The sequence below is a fragment of the Danio rerio genome, chromosome 16 (assembly GCF_052040795.2).
Source record: "Danio rerio strain M-AB ecotype USA chromosome 16, GRCz13ab, whole genome shotgun sequence".
Taxonomy (NCBI): Eukaryota; Metazoa; Chordata; class Actinopteri; order Cypriniformes; family Danionidae; genus Danio; species Danio rerio.
The window spans coordinates 27,435,001-27,457,500 of NC_141036.1; the positions used below are offsets into that span (position 1 = coordinate 27,435,001).

The following is a 22,500-nucleotide window of genomic DNA, read 5'->3' on the forward strand; positions in this document are numbered from 1 at the left end:
TTCACATGAAACTTTTATTAATCCCTGTGTTGGGAATTTATCACCATGGTACAACAAATTATTAGACAATAAGCATCACATTCCAGTCCAACAACACACCATTTTTCAAAACAACACATAACGAACGCAGTAAAAAGCTAAGCAGTCGGTGCCAATTACATATAGTGCAAAGTACATCGACACATGCACTCCAGTGCTCACGGTGACTCGAGTTCGATTCCTGCCTCCAGGTCCTATGCTGATCCTTCCCTTCTCTCTGCTTCAAAATTTTCCTGTCAATATTCTTTACTATACATTAAAGGTAAAAACCCCGAAATAATAATTATAATAATAAACAACTAAGCAATACAAAAAACAAGAGCAAAGTTACACACATACAGATAACAACATTTTGCAAAAAACCTAACAGCAGTTGGGGAAAAAAAAGACCTTCTTAACCTCACTGTGAAGCATTGAGGCATTATTAGTCTTTCACTAAATGTACTCTTTCATAAAAAATACACTTCTATACAACTTAAAGTGACATTTAAAGGCTTAACTAGGTTAATCAGGCATGCAAGGGTAATTAGGCAAGTCATTGTAGAACGATGGTTTGTTCTGTAGAAAATCGAAAAAAATCTAGCTTAAAGGGGCTAATAATTTTTAATATTTCCTTGCTCTGTTAAACAATTATTTGGGAAATATTTAAAAAAGATAAAAATTAATGGGGCTAATAATTCTGACTTCAACACAGAAACGCCAACTGACCCAGCCGAGGCTTCAACCTTGTTGTGGTCTTCTTGCTGTGCAGGCGAATGTGCTACCTACTGCGCCACCACCTCACCAAAATTTTTCCAGTATTTCTTAGAATTGTTTTTCCTCTAGGGTCTTATTTCTTTTAGTTTGGCTGAAATTATTTTTAAAAATTCAGTATGATTAACCCCTTAATATATTTTTTTTATATACAAACCACTATTATCCAATCATTTGCCTAATTCTATCTTGTGGAGTTTAAGCTGAATACTAGTGTCTTGCAAAATAAGGTAAAAATATTCTGTCTTTCTCATTAGCAAAGACAAACAAAATCAAAATGTCACAGCAGTGCTAATAATTTATTACTTCAAACGTAACTGTAAAACCGAAAATAACAAATAATCTTTAAAATTAAAGACTCATTCACAATACCTGGCAGAGGCTGAGTGCTGCAGTAATTTGTATTATTACAGCACTGGGAATTAATGGTCACTTTGCTTTGTCCAGCGTTTATGCTTCCAGAAACACACGAAGGAGTCACACAATTCAGCTTACTGAAACTGCTCACAATTTTGCCATCTACAAAACATTAGAACCTTATCAGAAACGAACTCTTCATCAAGACTTACATACTTCTCAAAATCAAATTGTTCTTACTCAAGTATGCGGTTGTGGTAACAGAGCCACAAGATGAACATGCAATGTTATATTGACATGGTTGTCCTCCATCACATGCATAACACATCAGTGTCTGTGCTGAAAATGACAAATAACAAATAAGTATCAGCATTTGTTAAAGGGAAGCATTGATCTTATACAAAAATGCATGTTAGCAAATCTTTTAAAATCTTATAATAGTGAACAGACAGAAAATCAAATGTGCATACTGTACCTTTAGAGAAAAAAAAGCAGGTGAGGAAGAGAGAAATGAAAAGTGCCATTGCTTCACTAACTGGAGGATGAGTGACAGCTCATCAGGATCACTTCTTAAATACTGGATGCATTTACATAGGTCTTATTTGCATTGCGTTTGTTGAAGAAACCACACAGCAATGGGCCTGATTTCATCTGGAAAGAAGATTTGCTAGAATGGAAGGAAAATCTGTCAAAACCTAAAGTATTGTTTAATTCAAGTAATGCAGTGCCATAAACTAACAAAATAAATATTGATCAGTATTAACATAAAAACACTGGACGTCAGATTTAGGAAACAACTTATAATCTTAAACATTTACAGGTCACTATTTGATGTAACCTTTTTCTTATAAGTGATTTATTTTATTTTTGCTGTGTTGACGGTTAATAATATTTTACTAGATATTTTTTAAGACACTAGTGTTCACCTTAAAGTGACATTTAAAGGTTAACTTGGCAGGTTAGGGTAATTAGGCAAGTTATTGTATGACGATGGTTTGTTCTGTAGACGATCGGAAAATAAATAACTTAAAGGGGCTAATAATTTTGACATTAAAATTTTTTTTAAAACTAAAAGCTGCTTTTATTCTAGCCGAAATAAAACAAATAAGACTTTTTCTAGAAGAAAAACTATTATCAGACATACTGTAAAAATGTCCTTGCTCTGTTAAACATCATTTGGGAAATATTTAAAAAATAATAAATAATAATTCTGACTTCAACTGTATATACTGTTCCTTTCATTGTCCAGTGAGCCAGTCATTTTCATAAAACACTGGAATAATGAAATGGCAATCCAGAGTACTGATGTAAACCTGATCTAAACCTGACTTTTCACTGAGCTGTATAGTTCGGTACAGTAACCAAAGGGTATAGCTTGACTTACAGGTAAATGGGCAATGACTACATAGAAAGGGGCATTTTTAAATACACAGACGAGACATGACACAAGCCTGACCAAGGTTACCCATACCAAACCATGCTGTACTGAATGGAGTATATGCAGGCAGACTTTTAATTTCAGTCAGCCCAACACAATCTCACGGCAATTCATAACTTTTTGATTTAGTGGCTAATTCGTATGAATTCGTACAATCTAATTCGTACAATTTAGTACGACTTGCTCATCCCCCAGTGATGGTTGGGTTTAGGGGTGGGTTAGGTGCCACGCCTCCTTTTTAAAATCGTACAATTTCATACGAATTACGAATTAGCCACTAAACTGGCAAAACGTAAAATACTTACGTTTTCTCGTGGTCATCTAGCGCCAGGGTTTCTGGTTAATTGTCATCCCATACAAAATTGCCACATTAAAAATCTGGTTTCTTAAAAAAACAACAATCGTCACTGCCTGGCTGAGATTTAATATAAAGTAGGTATTAGACCAAACAAGAAGCACTGCATTAAATTATATTTTTCTGTGCCATGTCTTTAAAATATGGAAATTATTTTACCCAAGTATTTTCAATGGAATTTCTTTGCTAGCCTGCTGCTAATGACAGTGCCTGCTTTAAATGGTCTTTTGTCTTTTTTCACTTGAACTAAATGAATGCTTAAGTCTATTTAATGGAATGTATTGTAATTACATTACAACATGCTGTAAAAGAAACCTTATGTAATTGAAAACTGGAACTGGAACTGGAACTGGAAGTTCATCATTGGCTGAAAAACAATAGCTGCGCAAATAGCCCATTTAACTGTACCACTCAGTAGAAATGTGGCACTACAAACCAATATCACTTCTGCCATTTATTTCAAAAACACTAAAACTTGTTATTGTTAACCAAGTCTCTGACTTTCTCACCCAGAACAATCTCTTGGACAAGAACCAGTCTGGTTTCAAAAAGTAGAAACTACCCTGCTCTTTGATATGGAAGCCCTAAGACTTAGAATAGTTATATCTAAATACTCATCATGTCTGCTGCTTTTGACATGGTGAATCACCAAATTTTCTTGACAACTCTCTCAGCCTCATCCTCTTGCTACTGGGGTACGTCAAGCCTCAAATCTTGGACCACTTCTCCAAGTAAATAGCATGGCTTGGGTCTGTCATTTAGAAACATCACTTTTTCTACCACTGCTATGCTGACAACACCCAAATCTCTCATTCCAACATGAGCTGATGATCCCTTACCAGATTTCAGTGTAATGATTTCAAACCATCAACATTGTGTTGAATATTAAACTTTTATGGCATTTAGGTGTCACATTTCAGGACACACTCACTTGGACAACATTCAACACCATATCCATGCAACCTAGGAACTTCCCTCCTTAAGGTGTAGAAGTACATTACATCCCTCCCTTTATTTAACAGTTTAACATACTATTGACCCAAAACATGCTCTATTTTAATTACGTTAACTTAAGCTAATAAGCAAGTTAGATAAAGTCAGTGTGTAAAATATATTAACATATATACAAATGTTAACACTGGAAGACATGAAACTAAATAGCCTTAACCTACATTTATTAACCGCTGAGAATGTTGTGGAAATTCCAGGTTATTCTTGTTCACATGCTTGTTCATCTTCTTTCATCAACAGAATAATCTGTATCATCATCAGTGGCGTTGTCAAGTTAAACCGATGTGCATTGTTTTAGAGGTTTCAGATGATAGATGTGTCTGGTGGCAATATATTTACCTCTATGATGGCAATCATAATAACTTTGTTGGGCTTTAGATCAAAAGATGTCATGTGTTTTCCTTATTTTCCTCTCTTAAAGAAATACTAGAACCTGAAGCTCAGAATGTGATGCTTTTTAGTTGCTCAGAAATTTGTGGAGCTGTTGTTCCCATACCTTTCCGGTAGCTGTGGATATTGCCATTTCAAGAGTTCAACAAATCTCTCAAATCTTGCGTGCATCATATCTTGGGCCCTATCATACACACGGAGCAATGTGGCGCAATGCGCAACACAACTGTTGTTTGCAATAGTTTCAGCTTGGAGTAAGAGTCATTTTGACGTTTTGCGCCACACTGTTTCAATAGCAAATGCATTTGCGCTCATATGTGTGTCCATAGACGATCTGGTCTAAAAAGGGAGGCATGTTGAGGCACATTGCTGGCGCGTTGCTATTTTGAGAAACTATAATAGATTTTTAAATAGACCAGAACAAACCCAGGTAAAGTCCAGTGCAGAGCGTGTAAGTTGTGCGCCTTGCTTACACATGGCTTAATACACACAATATGTAGAGCAATACGCAAATATCTTAACATATGAAAAAAAGTCACATTTTTAAGTATTTATATTATATAATACAGATAGATATAGGATATAAATATAAAGGATTAAAATATTACAAAATATTATTTTCTAGCCTACATAAATATAAAAACCATACTTTCATGTCTTCGTCATCTAGAGAGGCTTTTTCAGTTTATTCGTGACAATTTGCTTTTGTACAATGTTATCATTATTAGCAGTATTATTTATTATATCCATATTTAGGTTTGTTTTATTCAAACAAGCTTAGATTTGCCCACCTCTCAGGTTTTAGACCATATGGAGCACAGCATTTGACACAAGTTTTTTTGACCACACTTCGTTATTATTGTTCTTTTATTCGTTTGCTGGAAATTAGAAGGAATTTAGAAATAGCTTTGAAACAAATCTTTGCGCTTAACAAATGAAATTAATTATTTATAGGCTAATTGATGTCTGTGCCTACAAGGTTTCTCTATCCACAAGAGCGAAAGTGAAAGTAAACAATAAGGAGGCTCATCTATCATTCTCGCGCTGTAGATGCTCCGTTTAACTGTTTTCTTGCTTGTGAAATGCTCAGTTTTTTCACTTAAAAAGTCTGTCACGTAAATAGCAAATGCGCTATGGCGCGGCGCAACTGACTCTTAAAGGGAATGGGAGATGAGACTCTGATTGGTTTATTCTCAAAACACACCTGTAACTCATTAAGAAAATAAGCTTAACCCTTTTAGACCATGCGCCATGGCGCAAAGCAGATTTTTCCATCTTTATATTAGCAAAAGTGGATTCTGACACGCCCTTAATGCGTTTGCGCAATGCGTTTGCGTTGCGTTCGCTTTGCACTGTGCACATGGATAGTCAAAGTAGAGCCCTTCATGTTTTAAGGTTTGCAAGGTAATAGTAAGCTAATGTCAGACTTTACTGTTTTGAGAATACTCAAAGGGGAATCTGGAATATTGTTTTGAACAAGCCTTAGGCCCCGTTTACATTAATGCGTTTTAGTTTGAAAATGCATAAGTTTTGCTACGGTTACACCATCCGTCCACACTACGCCAGAGTTTTTGAGCGCCGAAAACGGAGCGTTTTGGAAACGCTGGAGAGGTAGTTTTCATTCTAAAACGCTGCTGCTCCGTCTCAGTGTGGATAAGGAAAAACTGAGACATTTGAAAATGGAGGCAGGGCTGCCGAGATTGGCTAGCATATTGGGGCTTTTGTGTCATTGCGTATCCTTCCCTTATACGTCAAGCCTCTATTACATGACTATAACACATGGCTTTAACATTACCGGAAGACAACAGACCAGCCTTCACTGTAAACAACAACATGCCATTGTACAGTTAAACTCTGCCTTTTTTACTACAGCAGCAATATATATTCGCTAGAACGCGCATGCCCACAGTGCGCGAATGGTCACGTGATATACGTTTTTGGTGGCGTAGTGTGGACGGAAATATGTTCAGAAACACTAGGTGAAACGCTAGTGTGGACGCGGTTCGTTTTTGATCTAAAACGCTGTTTTTAAACTAAAATGCACTAGTGTAGACTGGGCCTTAATAGCCTTCATGTGTAAATTCCAGTATGTTGAATATTTAAGAGGGTGTTATAGAACCCTTGGCACAACTAGGTCATATTCTCTGAGAAGTAGACTCTTGTCTTCCAAGACAGTTAGTTCCTCTCAAGATCAGACTGAACCTGTTTTTTAGTGAAGCGATCATACAGTTTGTGCCATTGACTAGTGTGGCTAATGTTGATGACATGCTGAAGGAGGCTTTCCTTCACAGTTGCAGTCTTGATTTCATCCACTGTCATGGCTTTAAGAACTGAATTGGTATAAATAAATTGGCATTTATTTTTGTCAACATCATTTGTGACAGAGGACTTGTGAAGTGTCTGTGGGTGGCAAGACAAGCAGTCAGCCGGGTTGATCTTTCCTGCTTTGTATATTGCCAGGTGCTTGTAGGGCTAGAGTCTGAGTGCCGATCTTTCAATTTTTCCTGGTGGTCTAGAGGTTTGTAGTCTGTGATCATGTTGAATTCTGCTACATAGAGATACAGCCGAAAGTGTTCACAGCTCCAGATGATAGCATGAGGTTCTCTTTCTTTCTGTCTGAGAATATCTCATATCAGGATATTCTATATCAGGGTTATTGCCCAGCTTGTATAAACGACAATGTAAGAGATTATAGTTAGTGTATCTCTGTGCCTAGATAGCCCCAAGGCCTACAGGGCTGGCATGAACAATGGCATTGGTTTCTCTTTCAGGGTGAAAGTATCTCATCATAGGGATATTGATCTTTGTTTGAGAATAGTTAATCTGCTTGCCCTTTACCCCAAAGCTAGTCAGAGTCTTTCTGTGCTAGTTCTCTCTAGGGTCATGTGATTGAGGAGCAATCGGGAATTAATCTTGCACATTACACTCTCAGAAATAAAGGTACAGGAGCTGTCACTGGGGCAGAACCTTTTTAAAAGATACAGTTCACCTGAAGGGTCCATAATGGTACCTCAAAGCTACTCTTTAGGTACATTTGGGCACTATAATGCACTCTTGAGGTACCACTGTAGACTCTCAGGGTACAAAAATGTATCTTTTAAAAAAGGTACTGTCCCAGTGACTGCTCCTGTACTTTTATTTCTGAGAGTTTAGTCGACCATGCCCAAGAGGCTTCACAGTGTGTGGGGTGAAATACATGTGATTGCATCATTTTTTGAGTGCTCAACTGAGATGCATTTATTTGAGAAGGTCTATCCAAAAAACTACAGGGATGCTTTATTAAATTCTCATTTGCCTTTGTTGATTGTCGGGTTGGTTTAATTTATTCATTTCCTTTTCGGCTTAGTCCCTTTATTAATCTCTGGGAAACATACACACACACTCATTTACACTCATACCCTACGGACAATTTAGCCTACCCAATTCACCTGTACCGCATGTCTTTGGACTTTAGGGAAAACCAGAGCACCGGTAGGAATCCCACGCGAATGCAGGGAGAACATGCAAACTCCACACAAAAACGGCAACTGAACCAGCTGAGGCTCGAACCAGGGACCTTCTTGCTGTAAGGCGACAGCACTTTCTATTTCGCCACTGCGTCACCCTGTTGGCTTGTTTGCTGAATGATATTTTGAAAAACTTTGGCTACAAATGACATACCAAAAATGAAACTTGTGTACCTTCGCAGTCTAATGGGTGTTGAAAATGTAGAGATGTATCATGTTTGTAGCTCAAGCTGGTGACTATCTGAAGTGAGGTCCAGTTTCGAAAACATAACAGCACCATTGAGATTGTGGATGATGTCAGCTTGGTTTGGCAGGTGTATGTCAGCGCTAAGGTGTATATCCTGTGGGATTTTGGGCTTGGGCATTGCTACATGGTTTTGGAACTTCCACTTTTCCTATGATACTTTGATCTTGATGGCATTGTCGCAATTTTTCAACTTTTTTACAGATGTGGAAAGGGATGTGATGATGCAACTATATGACAGGCTGAAACAACAGGCATCCACTGGCATCAATGTGCAGCTTAACCTCTTAACTTAACTTTCCAATGCACTTGGTGTTGTTGGGGTATTGTAGCATGAGCTGATCAGCGACAGAAAGAGAATGCTGAGGTATGTCACAATATAAATGAGTCTAAGTTCTGAGGCTGTTCTATGACTGAGTATGGAGCCACGATTACCTTTGACATCTGAAAAAAACATTCACAGCGGCTTCTGGCGGATTCGCAAAAATGAAAACTGCAAAAAAACGTAGCTGCTGGGACGTTAATTGTTCTCTTCAGAAATGTATATAGGGCTACTTATTCAGAATGAGCCTGGCTTGTAAGTTTTTCAAAGAGTGGAAGGGGATGTTGCTTGCCATATATTAATATTTTTTGCTGGTTTCTTTTCTCTTACTCTATCATGGGCATTCTTGTTTATAAGGTTGACTTTGGCTTCAGTGTCAATTAGCATGTTCAAAGTTTGTTGGGATACCCACACTGTTGTTGGTGGTTGCTTGATATTTGAAAGTTTCTGCATAATATATAAACTCATCTGTGCTTGAGGTTTCAGATCAATCCAGAGATGCTTTTCTACTATTGTGCCAAACGGTTCTTTGAACAGTCAGGAACAGTTCTGCTTGGGTTTTCATGTGAGCCTGCTATGGCATGTTTACAAGCCTTTCCCAGCCTGGAATTCTAGGCACAGTTTGACATCTATGCTGAACATTGCTTGATTGGTAGAGTACTTATACGCATAACGTCTGCCTGGCTGCCAGTTCTTCATAGCTGGCTTAGAAGCATGCTATTTATTTATTTTTTGTCATTCAACCAAATAAATATCAGAAAAAAAAGATGTTAAAAATTAAAATTTCTGATGCTTGTCTAAATCGCTGTTTACATTACACTTCCCAGGAAGCATTTTTTTTTGTTTTAAAGATATGTAAAACATGTCTTATAGACATCTAAACATTGTCATCTTGGCTAAAACAAGGCTAAATTTGGGCTGTCAGTGAAAATCCAATAGATGTCTAAGAATAGGTCTTAACCAGACTACTCATCAAATAAACAGAAATGAATGACTACACATATAAAGTCTGTCTAATCTGTCTGTTTGTTGACTAGTTTAGTTTTAGACTATTCTTAGTTGTCTGTTAGATATTCACTGACAGCCCAAGTTTAGCCTTGTTTTAGCCAAGCTGTCTACGTTTAGATGTCTATTAGAAATCTATTTAACACAAAAGTGTTTGTTGGGTTGCATTACCAAGGCAATGACTAACACATTAGTACTAAATCCCAGAGAGCTCCGTTTTATCAGCATCCTAGTGCAAAATAAAACTGTATCAGTGCTGACTGGCACACAATTAAATGGTTAAGTAAAGAGAACCGTTAGGCCCAAAAGTGAAAAAGCAGCTTAGGTTTCCTGGTTTCATTCAGGTTTTTAGCCATAGTTTTCTAACCTTATGCATAAGATTTTGTTTTTGTTGTGGTTTTACATATTGCCTGTGGCTTTAATCCATGTGCAGTTTGCTGAAACAACAGCGTGGAAAGTGATTTGGTTTGGCACAGGATTTGAATGCCAGCCCTCTAGCTGGACATGTTGATTGTCTGCCAGGATATGGAAAGGGAACCACTGTTCATGCATGCTGTGTGTTTTCTTTTCTTTTTTTCTTTTGTAATGTTTTCTGTTGTTGGCTTTTGTTAAGCATCTTTGATAATGCTGCAACACATTCAGTGCTTCTGTCTTGTATGTTATTGCCAGTTGCCTGTGTTTCAGGTGTCTCAAATGCTCTGGCTAGATCCAAGAGTTCTTTTAATGTCAAACTGCTGTCTTTTAGTGCTCTTTTTTGTAGTCATGAAGATGAGCAGGTGAGTATATTTTAAGATTTTATTTCTCTTTCTGAACTTGAAAATGCACAGGTTGTTGCATGCTGTCTTCACCTGGTATGTAAAGCAAGTCTCTCCTGGCTTGTCTGAAAGCATGAACTTAAATCTTAACATTGATGCAAGGGTTGAGGTATTATGTTAGAAGCTTTATCATAATCCTCGCTGACACTATTTTCGGGGATTGTTTTAAAAATGTCCTGTATTTTTTCCACCTGCATAACACATTAACAGTTATTTTCTGGTTTTATTACAGTCATACCAGTGGCTGTCAAAATTGTTTCAAATCTCAGCCATTTATTTCCATTTTAATGCAAAAGTTCTTGCTCTTGGTCAACATTAAACTTTGGAAAATGTTGCAGTTCATCAGATGTAGCCATAGTTTATCATTGTTGAGTTGTGTTGAGAGGTGTGTTTAGTTTTACACTGCTGAACTCTCAGAAATAAAGGTACAAAAGCTGTCACTGTGGTGGTATATAACTTTTTAAAAGGTGCACTTTTGTACTTGAAAGGTCCACAATGATGCCTTAAAGGTAACACAAAGGTACAGTTTTGTCCATTCTATGTACTAATATTGAAGGTATGAGTAATCATAGGTGTATCTTTTGAAAAGGTACCACCCCAGTGACAGTTTTTATACCTTTATTTCTGAGAGTGTGTGTTCGCTGTTTCCTTTGTTTTTGTTAAAATGTTAATATATTAATTAACAAACATGAACAAGTGAATTAAGGTACAATTGAGGTAGTCATAATTAACACATGAACTCATGTGACTCATGTGACTTATTAAACAATGGTTGTTTTATGGATTTTTTAAAGGATTTTGTTGTGCCGAGTTGCTGAGCTGATGATGTTTTCACATATTTTTTTAAGAATATCGAGGACCACGATGTAAATAAGCCTTGTTTCTGTATTTTTTGTTAAAATTGTCAAATAAAATCAATCAATCAGTCAAACAATGTTTAGTTTACATATTTGTACATCATCATACTTGTACTGTTATTGTATTATTAAAATTAATAATAACCTGTTGCATTCTGAACAACAATGAACCTCACTGACTTCAATTGTGTGGATACAGTCTTTCAAAACGAAGTTTCACATGCAACATTATTTTCATTGAGTTAAGTCTGTATATCACTTTCATCATCTTTGTACTTTAAACATTGTTCAATGATGTGCATTTCATAACTCTACAAATGATAACAATCTTGAAGTATACATTATAATGGCATAACAGACAGTTAACCAAAAAACATTTGATTACAATGTTTTGAAAAGAAAGGTTTTGCTAGTACTTTATTTTACAGTGTACTTTTAACATGTTACATGTGTAGTAATAAGAGTAATAATATAATTATAATTATAGTTATAATTATGTATAATTACATATTGTAATTAATCATAAATGAAACCCATTTGTACCCCAGTGACAGTATGTTAATAATGATTATCATTATTACGTCATGCTTAAATTTATGATAATGCAGTAACATAATTATTATAATTAACATTATCATAATTCATATATTTTATAAGGTGGTTCATTCCACTGTGGCGACCCTGAATCAATAAAGGGATCAATAAAGGGCAAAAAAATGGGTATATTTCGTAAATGGGGAAATCTGTCGCACATATTTCACAGATGGATATTGGCAACATCCTGGACAATTGCATTTTGTAAGAATGCAAATCTCCTGTTTACATGACATGTTTAGTTTTTTACTAATTTTTGCATTTTTCTGTGACAGCGCCATTTTTACAAAACAAATTCTTGGGATGAGGCATAACGGGATGCGTGACAGCAGGTGAGACCTTCACTATCACCTTCACAGGCTGCTGAAGTTTCATTGTCACTGTGCGTTTTCTAATGGTTTAACCTAAGAGCAATAAAATGGTTAATAAATCTTAAAAATGAAAGACTAAATTATTGTGTGTAAAATATCTGTCTTTTTGTCTTTCAGTATATTACTTAATTAATTCTGGGTTCATGTTGGGTAAACAGATAAAGGGTTGTTAATGTAATCAAGTTAAATTTTGCCTTGTATTTTCTACAAATAAAATAAACTAGACTGATTTACTACAAGTAACAAGGCTATTATACCTCTAACTATACGGTACATACAAAGCAGAAATAGGTAATATCTCTTGTCATAAGCATATATCAGCTAAAGCACCTAAATGTTATCTTCTCACACTTCCCCCTTCATTTATGTATAAATCACACAGATGAAACAATATTTACAGTATTTCACCTAGATGTAAGCTACTCTAAAGTGTGCTGACTCACTACAGGAGAGATTTTCCCAATACTCCATGAATATATGTACAGTAGATACATTTTTTTAATAATATCCACAGAAGTCAGTCAGACTTACTACACTTGAGATTTCTACATATTTCTATTCCTATAAATGTAGATATAAAATATTATAGAAAGTATTTACAGTAAATCACCCTACTGGGATTTTATGATTTAAAGGGTGCAGTACATTCACAGAGGTCAGACTGACTTCCTACAGGTGAGATTAATTTTACCCATATATTCATGAATATGCTTGGCAAAAATAGTACATACAGATGTAATAGGGACCTATTATTTCCCTTTTTTTAAGAGTGTTTATATGAAGTTTCAGTTCAACACAAATAATTTTATAACTCTTTGAAACTGCCCGTTTTAGGCTTTGATGCAAATTGTGCGTTTGGTGGCTGTCGCTTTAAATTCAATTGAGAATGTGGAGCTACAAACCCCTGTGTGTTAGCGTAGCTGGCGATTCAAAACAAGACTTTATCTCTGGGAAAAACTGAAAATGTTGTTCAGATCTAAGTAGTCTTAAGATTGTGAAGTCTAAAATATTGGTTCTTAAACTTTTTTTTACCAAGTACCACCTCAGAAAAAAAGTGTCTCTCCAAGTACCACCATAATCACTGGTATTGGAATATAGTAGGCCTAATTAAGCGGCTACCGCTTACTACAAAACTACAGATTAATTCTTATTGTTATGAATATTTACTATTGTCAGACACTTTGATCATAATAAATAGATTAACAATAACACACAGGTAAAAAAAAAAAGATAAATAAAATGTCAACGTTTAAATTAAAATGTGATTTTAAAAGTTAATTAAAAATGGCACTGTTCTTAAAGAGTTAAAAGAAAACTGCTGTACTCACATGTAAAGTACTATCATAAAGTAGCCTATTTATCAAAACCTGCAAATGTTTCTTGGACCTCATAATTAAAGGTTATACTGTATGTCATAATATTCATATATAACTCTTTTTGATAATTTTTAAAAATATATATATTGCATGTATATTTGTTTTATTTGTATATCTTTGAAATCTAAACGTTAACTTGTATTTTAAATATTCATTCATTCATTTAATCTGGGGTCGCCACAGCGGTATGAACTGCCAACTTATCCAGCAAGTTTTTACGCAGCGGATGCCCTTCCAGGTGCAACCCATCTCTGGGAAACATCCACACACACATTCACTACGGACAATCTAGCCTACCCAATTCACCTGTACCGCATGTCTTTGGACTGTGGGGGAAACCTGGAGGAAACCCACGCGAACGCAGGGAGAACATGCAAACTCCACACAGAAACACCAACTGAGCCGAGGCTCGAGCCAACGACCCAGCGACCATCTTGCTGTGAGGCGACAGCTCTACCTACTGCGCCACTGCCTCGCTGTATTTTAATTATATGAATTGGATTTACATATTTAAATTAGAAATTAGATCTGCTTACTGCTCGTTAGAGTAGGCTATGTGTGTCAGAGAAGCAAGTGATTAAACTATACCTGTCAACATTGGGATATAAAAATGCAAGATACGCACCCAACAACCATTACAAGTATGGGGAGGAAAATAACCTTAAATGATAGAATACATAACAAACATTAGAAAATTTTAAATAAATTAAAAAGTTTAGCCTATTAAATCCTGCCTATTAAATAGCCTATCAATTTCCTGATCACATCGTTGTTGTCGTCAAAGGGTTAAAAGTGTGTTCATTTTTTTACCTGAATTATTTTAGCGATTCCTCCACGTACAACTAGAGGGAAGCCTGCGTACCACTTGTGGTACATGTACTACAGTTTGAGAACCAAAATGGTGTTCATTTGTGCGTCCTAAAACTCAACATTTATAATGCCTCTTAGTCGCTTACTGATCTGCTAATAAACCCTAATGGCGTTTGGCTGCTTCTCACTAAGGACTGTTTATGCTAATGAGGGCGAGATCGTCACTAATGAGCGGGACTTTCTCCGTTTGATGACATTTACAAAGGGAGAATGTTCATCATCATCATCATCATCATCATCAGAAAGAAAGAAAGAAAGAAAGAAAGAAAGAAAGAAAGAAAGGAAGAAAGAAAGAAAGAAAGAAAGAAAGAAAGAAAGAAAGAAAGAAAGAAAGAAAGAAAGAAAGAAAGAAAGAAAGAAAGAAAGAAAGAAAGAAAGAAAGAAAGAAAGAAAGACCGGAACTAAAAGCCGAAATTGCGTTTCCCAGTCGGACTGTATTCACGTTTGTACCGTTTTACCCATACAACAGTCCTGTACCTGTAGACGCAGACGTTTACCATTAAAATAACACAGTGCACAACGATCGAGGATAAAACAGCTGTTTCTTTTATATTCCCATCATCATAGCCGATCGTATTATTTATATTGATATTGCTTAATCATTTATTTATGAGTCTAACGTTATGGCTGTCGACATTCGTTATTAATATGTCTTAAAACGAACTGCTGTCTTACTAAAAACCACAACACGTTCGAGTGGTAAATCTTCGTATTATAAATTAAGAAACTGCTCTCGAAGTTTTACAAGAACAGTCGTTGTAACAGAAGTCGAGATCTCGGCAGTGTTATCCGGGTGTCAGCATGTCGGAGTCCGGTCACAGTCAGCCCGGTCTGTACGGTCAGGGACGGCGGAGGAGGAGACGCCGAGACCGAGATCCAGCAGGACCCCCTGGTCAAAACCTCTCTGGCCCCAGTAGAGATCGAGACTATGTTCCCCGCGAACGCAGGGTGAGAACAAGAGCTGTCTAACGTTAGACATGGTTTTTGTTTGATGGACTAGATGCATTATATTATAAACACGCTGCTTATACTATAAATAGTGATTCTAAGAAGCGGAGCAAAGCAAAAAATTTAAGGCTTTTACTTTCTTCATGTGTGCTTTTTAAATATTTTTTTTCTTCAGCAAAAACAAGCTATCAAACAGCTTCACTATTATTTACAGAATATGCTCATCTTATACACTAAAATGTTATTTAGTCCAACAACTTTATGTATTAAGAAATGAGTCTAATTTACAGCAAGAGTCATTTGATGAAACGTTAAACGTTGGAATTATTAGAAGCACACATTCTTGTCTCGTTAAATCTAAACTTTGCCAATATCCTCCAGAAAACAAGGTTGTGAAGAATATCCTTAATAAAATGTATTGTGATCTCTTAATTTTAATATTCACAGTCCAGAATAAGTATGTTGTTCTGAATGAGGATGAAACCCCTGGTTTGACATTTTACTTTCAGAAAAGTTATTTAACTTAAAAACTCAATTTGCATTTAAAATTATTTTTTTGTCTACAAATTCACTTTAGGAATCAAAATATGTCTAAATATTGTGTGAGAAATCGTTCTATTGCATATAGTTTTTATTATTATTCATAGCATTATTCTGTGACATGTATTAATTATTTCAATTAATCATCTGTTATTTAAATCAATTCTATAGTAATTAAAATCTTTAGAGACTGAAATATCGACTGTATAATATTTTTGTTGTCAGGATGGAAGTGAAGAATCCACTGGACCTCTTCTTCAAAAGACCCCTATCATTCTTGCTAAACCTCCTGGAGAGAGAGTAAGTGCATGATTTATATTTATTATATTGTACATATGAAGTGCATGTTCTCCCCGTGTTTGCGTGGGTTTCCTCTGGGTGCTCCGGTTTTTCCCCACAGTCCAACGACATGTGATATAGGTGAAATGTAAAAACTAAATTTGGCGTAGTATATGTGTGTGAAAGAGTGTGAATGGATGTTTCCCAGTGTTGGGTTGCGGCTGGAAGGGCATCCACTGCATAAAACATATGCTGGATAAGTTGGCGGTTCATTCTGCTTTGGCGACCCCTGATGAATAAAGGGACTAAGCCAAAAAGAAAATGAATGCATGAACATATGAAGTTAATCCTTTATCCTTTATATCCATATTATTAATATAATCTTTGCTTTGGTTTCAGTCCAAAGCAAGTGCTCCAGCCAGTGGTCCTCCATCTTTGGAAAAGCCGATCATGCTCATTAAAACTAGAGACGAAGGGGGGAAACCTGGGAACCCTCCTGACATTCCTCCTTCAGCCTCAGGAGCAGGAACTGCCAAAATGGAGAGGGAAGGACAGCGTCCAACCCAACCTGTGTATCAGATCCAGAACAGAGGCATGGGCTCAGCTGCGTCCGGTGGAGCTGTGGATCGTCAGTTATTTTCACACATTTACTTCTATTTATGGTTCATTCACCCAAACATTAAATGGTGATATCATTTCTCACCCTCATGGCTTTACAAATCATACGACTTTATTTTCACAAAGCAACTAATGATATTTTCAGTGTGACCTTAGAGGATTCTGTTCCTCCATTTAAAGTCATGTTTGACCAACAATAAAAAAAAAAATAAACATAAACAAATGAATTGAGCAATTAAATCTAAGTGTTGTGAAGAGATTTGTTTGTTATGGTGAACAGATTTAAATCAGACTACAATTTACATAAAAATGACTGACATGCATACATAATCATGGTCAAAACAAATGTTTGTGTACATGCAAAAACCAATGGTTTGTTTTATTGCATAAGTCACACAAACGGCTGTTTTTTGTGGTCCACGCTATGCATGCGTTTCTATGTGAATAAAAGCTTTTCTATACATAAAATCATATCTCTTTACAAGTTTTGATCTGAACTGCTTGATTCATATCGATTTGTTTTTATAATAAAAAAAAGTTTTACTCGGGTATGTTTGTGTTCAGTTTAAGCAAACTCTGAGCTTTTGCCGAGCTGGTCACACATTCATACCCATGCTCCACATTTAATCACTATCTATGAGTTAAACCTTGAGATGTATCAGTATGTAAAAAATGTAGCAGTAGAAATGACTATTAAAATAATATCAAAAAGCCAAGCTAAATAGGTGCGTTTTTAGGAGTGATTTAAAAATAGACAGAGATGGAGCTATTTTAATCTCAAGGGGCAAAGTGTTCCATAACCGAGGACTCGCCATAGAGAAAGCTTTGTCTCCTCTACGTGTCAATCTGGACTAAGGAACTAAAAGAACATTTTGATCACTTGATCTAAGAGATTTTACGGGAGTGTAAAAGTGCAACAGCTCTGAGAGATAGGTTGGGGCTAGATTATGAAGGTATTTATATACCAGTAAAAGCACTTTAAAATCAATTCTGAATTGGATAGTCAGCCAGTAGAGGCCCATTGGAAGAGGGGGAATGTGGTCATATTTCCTGCTATTACCAATAAGCAGGTTTTTGAACCAATTGAAAGCGAGAAATTTGAGATTTTAAAATGCCACAATAAAGTGAATTGCAGTAGTGTAACAGTGACATAATAAAATCGTGGACAGCCATCTTTAGTGTGGTGGGATTTAAGAAATGTTTGAATTTAGACAGCAAGTGGAGATAACAAACTGGAGCCATTAACTGAACTGATAGAATACTGATACTGATCAAGGAGTCAACTTAACCATATCTTAACCAGTTTGTATTTCCTTGGATTTATCAATCTGAAACTTACTGCAATCCAGAGTTTATTCAACTGATTATGTTTGACAGGCCTCAAGGCTTTCAATGGAAAAACAGAATGATTTATTTTCTTTCTTTTTTTATTTATATCTCAACAGTTTTTTCGTGCGTTTGAAATAAAACAAAACTAGCAACATTTTAAAAACTTTTGGGTGAATTATCTTTTAACCCTTTTACATTTACACATGTAGGCTTTAAACAGTTAAGAGTGTGTTTTTTCTCACCCTGAATAACAAATGATCTTCCACAATCTGATTTCAAGCTGTGATTGGCCAGACTAAACTCCTCCCCCCTGAGAAGATGAAACACAGCATCAAACTTGTGGATGATCAAATGAACTGGTGTGACAGTGCTATGGAGGTAAGGGCCTATTTTATTTTATAGCCAGAAAATCAAAATGTACTGTTCTTTTTTTTTTATGGAAAACATTTTAAGCAGTCCTCTATGCAAATAATGTGCCTACTTAATCTTCAAAGTCAACTGAACTTCTCTTTCTGTTTTAATTGTCATCTCTTCTCTGATGACATTTACTGGCACAAAGGCAGCACAACACTAAATGGAGTCAGTCGTATTGCTATTATAGTGTATAAAAGCACATGTATGCTTTTCTATATAGCAACATTATATCAATAATATATGGATCAGTGGTCAGCACTGTTGCTTCACAGCAAGAAGATTGCTGATTTGAGCCCTGGCTGAGTCAGTTGGCATTTCTGTGTGGAGTTTGGTTGTTCTCCCTGTGTTTGCAAGGGTTTCCTCTGGGTGCTTCGGTTTCCCACATAGTCCAAAGACATGTGCTATAGGTGAATTGAATAAACTTAATTGGCTGAAGTGTATAAGTGCGAATGCGAGAGTGTATGGGTTTTTCCCCAGTGCTGGGTTGTGATTGGAATGACATCCGCTGTGTAAAACATATGTTGGATAAGGCTACCCCTGATAAATAAAGGGACTAACCTGAAGGAAAATGAATGAATACCATTATAGGACATGATGTGGCTTTACTTTACTGTGTTGCACCAAAACACAAAGATTACGATTATAAATTGTAGTTGCCATTCACATCCTTTTTTATTTACTTCCTCTCCTTCTTGCTTGTAATTGATTAGTTAATTAAGTAGTACTATTTGAATACTGGTTATTTACAGGTAATGCATTACGAGTAACGTTTTAAGTAAATGTTCTCATTATTCTGCATGGATCAAAGAAAGGGAAAAGGGGATTCTGTATCTCAGTAGACAGTGATTTTACTTTACTAATAACACAAAATGTACAAAAGTAGTAAACATTGCTTTACACTTTAATTAATCTGTACGACATAAAGCTTGAGGGTCAGGAAATTCTCAGAAGGTAAGATTATCCTACATCATTATATTTTTATGTGTTTTTTAAGGTAAATAAACGTGTAGCAGTTTTAATTTTGACAGCAAATTTTGATTTAGTTTTAGTATTAGTCTTGACTGAAATTCCATTTTAGTTTTAGTCATATTTTAGTCTTCCAAATCATTTTAGTTTTAGTCGACTAAACTTCATGAGATTTTAGTCAACTAAATCTACTCGAGGTTTAGTTGACTAAAATATATTTGGTTTAATGTATTGTATGCATTAATTTATACAAAATATTTATTAAACTTGAAATTAAGTTAAACAGTCTTATTAAAATATGGAATATAGCTTGTCCATTGAAGACCAAAAATTAGATATGCATTGTTTATTTATATCATAAGTAATATGTAAAATTTTCAGCAATCAATCCACATGTAAGAACAGTAAATTACTGAATATGCTGGATTTTGCAATTATTTAGCAAACCTTTTTTTAACGTGGTAAAATACTAATGTTTTTGTCCAGTCTGTCGAACAGTTTCAAGCCATTAAATCTTTGAAAAAGCTTAAAATAGATAAAGTCCACTTTGTAATGTCAGTCTATAGGCTACAAAGCTTTACTGTTGTAGTTGGTGTTACATTACATGCAGGTGCTCAGCTGTATAGCACTAATTAAATTACTATATTAACTATATTACTACATTAAAGTACTATAATGACAGAAGACTGGCAAATGATAGTGTGTTATCCTGTAAAAAAATGTTACATGTTACATAACTCGCATAGAGGAATACTAAAGCAAAGATGTTTCATGTCATGCATCACACACTAAGATTAATTCTGATTAGATATTTTCTAAAAAAAAAAAAAAAAACATCCCTCAATCACATTCTCGTCTCATTTTTATTAGTCAATGAAAATGTAAGTATATTTTTATTATAGTTTTTGTCATCATCAATTAATTTTTATTTAGTTTTTGTCTTATTTTTATCAGTAGAAACTTGTTCGTCATGAAAATGATGACGAAAATTTGTAGGCTATATGGTGCATTGTTAATTGCAGAGCTCCTTTGTTCCTTTGTAAATCCTGCAAGTTATAAAACTGATCAAGCCTCAGCTAGGTTAGAAAAAGAAAACTCAAAAGTAACGTAATGCATTACTTGTTTTGGGAGTAACTCAATATTGTAATGCATTCATTTCAAAAGTAACTTTCCCCAACACTAATAAACATTAACATATCTCGACTGAAAACATGATAATACCACCAGGAAAATGGGCTTAAGAAACAATACAGCTTGATATTCTCTCTATTTTGTGCTCTGTACATGCATCCAATATGACTAAATGTATGCTTAATGTGTGTTTTTGTACCTCAGTACCTGCGAGACCAGACGGATATGCTAGTAGTTGGAGTTATTGGACTACAAGGCACAGGCAAATCCACAATCATGTCTCTCCTGTCTGCAAACAGCCCTGAGGAGGATCAGAGGTCAGTCTGTCATCAGCATCCCAATTGAGTGCTTGTCATCACAAATTCATTGCATTGTTTTCCTCGTCATCATTATTGAGCTCCACCCATTGATTCTCTGTTAAACAGGGCGTATGTATTCAGAGCTCAAACGCAAGAGATCAAGGAGCGAGCCGGAAACCAGAGCAGTGGGATTGATTTCTACATCACTCAGGAGAGGGTCATCTTTCTGGACACGCAGGTCAGACCGAAGGCTAGCTGTTTTAACAGTATAGGTGGCTGCTTGATAAACTAATTATCGCTTTCATCCGCAGCCAGTTTTGAGCCCTTCTATTTTGGATCATCTCATCAATAATGATCGCAAGCTTCCACCAGAGTACAACCTGCCACATACATACGTGGAGATGCAGGTGGGCTGATTATAAACTACAGAATATGTCATACTGTTCAACTAATATTGCTGTGTTTTTGTTGCATTTTTTGTTATATATTTTTTCCTCTGGAATTTTTCTGATTTCTTTTAGTTTAGCTGGAATAAAATATATATTTATAAAAACTGCTAAGGTTGACATTATTAGCCCTCTTAAGAAATATATGTATATTTTTAAATTGTCTAAAGAACAAACAATTGTTTTTCAATGACTTGCCTAATTTACCTAACTTGCCTAGTTTTTGAAGCCATTAAATTACACTTTAAGCTGAATAGTAGTTTATTGCAAAATAACTAGTTAATATTATATATTCTTGCTATAGAATTAGGTATTAGTAGGCCCACACAGAATCTGTGCATGCTGAAATCATTAAAGCCCATCATTGAGTCTGGTTATTTATTTGTGTAAACTTATATTCATTCAGTTTTTAAATAAATTTCAGTAATATTATTGACTGATATGAAAATGTTTATATAATTTATGTATAATACAGTTTCTTATGTAATTTTTTCTGTCTTTAAGTAGATATGTTATATGAGAGACTTGCTTTGTTTGCCAAATGATAGATCTAATTGGTTTTGCATTGTAAACATTAAATAAAATGTAAAAAAGGTATTATTATTTTTGTTTAATACATTATGGATTTAGTTACAATATTTCCAAAACCATTTACATTATACTGCAGATTTTTTTTTTTTAATTCTGTGCAGAATAGCAAAAATGTCTGCAGATTCTGTCTGGCCCTAGTTATTAGAAATTAGTTATTAAAAACTACTATGTTTAAAAATGAAACATAATTTGGGAAATATATAAAACAAAATCTTATTTCACAGTAGAGCAAATATATTTATCTGCAATTTATGACTAATTAATTTTTGTAGTCTTTTACAAATAGTATTCCATAACTTATACAGTTATATAGTATACAAAAACATAACTTTACAAAACAAAAATGTTCTGTAGTTTGAGGTAAATGAAAATGATGTTTTTTCCTCATCTTGTTTGGTTTAGTCTCTGCAGATCACTGCCTTCCTCTTCACGGTATGTCATGTCGTGATTGTGATTCAGGACTGGTTCACTGACATCAACTTGTATAGGTATGCTAACGAGTAGGATATTTTTATATGCTATAAACGAGGTATGCTAATGTAGGATAATTATGCTGTGTAATATTTTTTGGTGAAAGCTTTATGTTAGGATGCTTTAAATAAGCAGCTGACATTGTGAAATAGAAATCTTTTCTAA

General features: G+C 35.3%; 2 protein-coding genes across 3 annotated transcripts in view; one reads left to right on the forward strand and one right to left on the reverse strand.

Moving 5' to 3' along the window:
* Positions 1-2,923, reverse strand: part of LOC110438015 (uncharacterized) — a 3,649-nt gene extending 726 nt beyond the window's left edge. The window contains 4 exon segments of one of the 2 annotated variants that reach the window (NM_001443470.1): positions 1,165-1,311; positions 1,390-1,488; positions 1,625-2,462; positions 2,512-2,923. In NM_001443470.1, the coding sequence (NP_001430399.1) occupies positions 1,165-1,311; positions 1,390-1,488; positions 1,625-1,673 (295 nt within the window). In that variant the 5' untranslated portion in view covers positions 1,674-2,462; positions 2,512-2,923. 2 annotated transcript variants of the gene reach the window in all.
* An 11,847-nt stretch (positions 2,924-14,770) lies between these two features.
* Positions 14,771-22,500, forward strand: part of smg9 (SMG9 nonsense mediated mRNA decay factor) — a 12,983-nt gene continuing 5,253 nt past the window's right edge. Inside the window, exons 1-8 of the mRNA XM_087287041.1 lie at positions 14,771-15,251; positions 16,017-16,091; positions 16,470-16,698; positions 18,298-18,395; positions 20,733-20,845; positions 20,954-21,065; positions 21,139-21,234; positions 22,267-22,352. Coding sequence (XP_087143167.1) covers positions 15,105-15,251; positions 16,017-16,091; positions 16,470-16,698; positions 18,298-18,395; positions 20,733-20,845; positions 20,954-21,065; positions 21,139-21,234; positions 22,267-22,352 — 956 coding nt within the window. The 5' untranslated portion in view covers positions 14,771-15,104. The remainder of the gene's footprint in view (positions 15,252-16,016; positions 16,092-16,469; positions 16,699-18,297; positions 18,396-20,732; positions 20,846-20,953; positions 21,066-21,138; positions 21,235-22,266; positions 22,353-22,500) is intronic.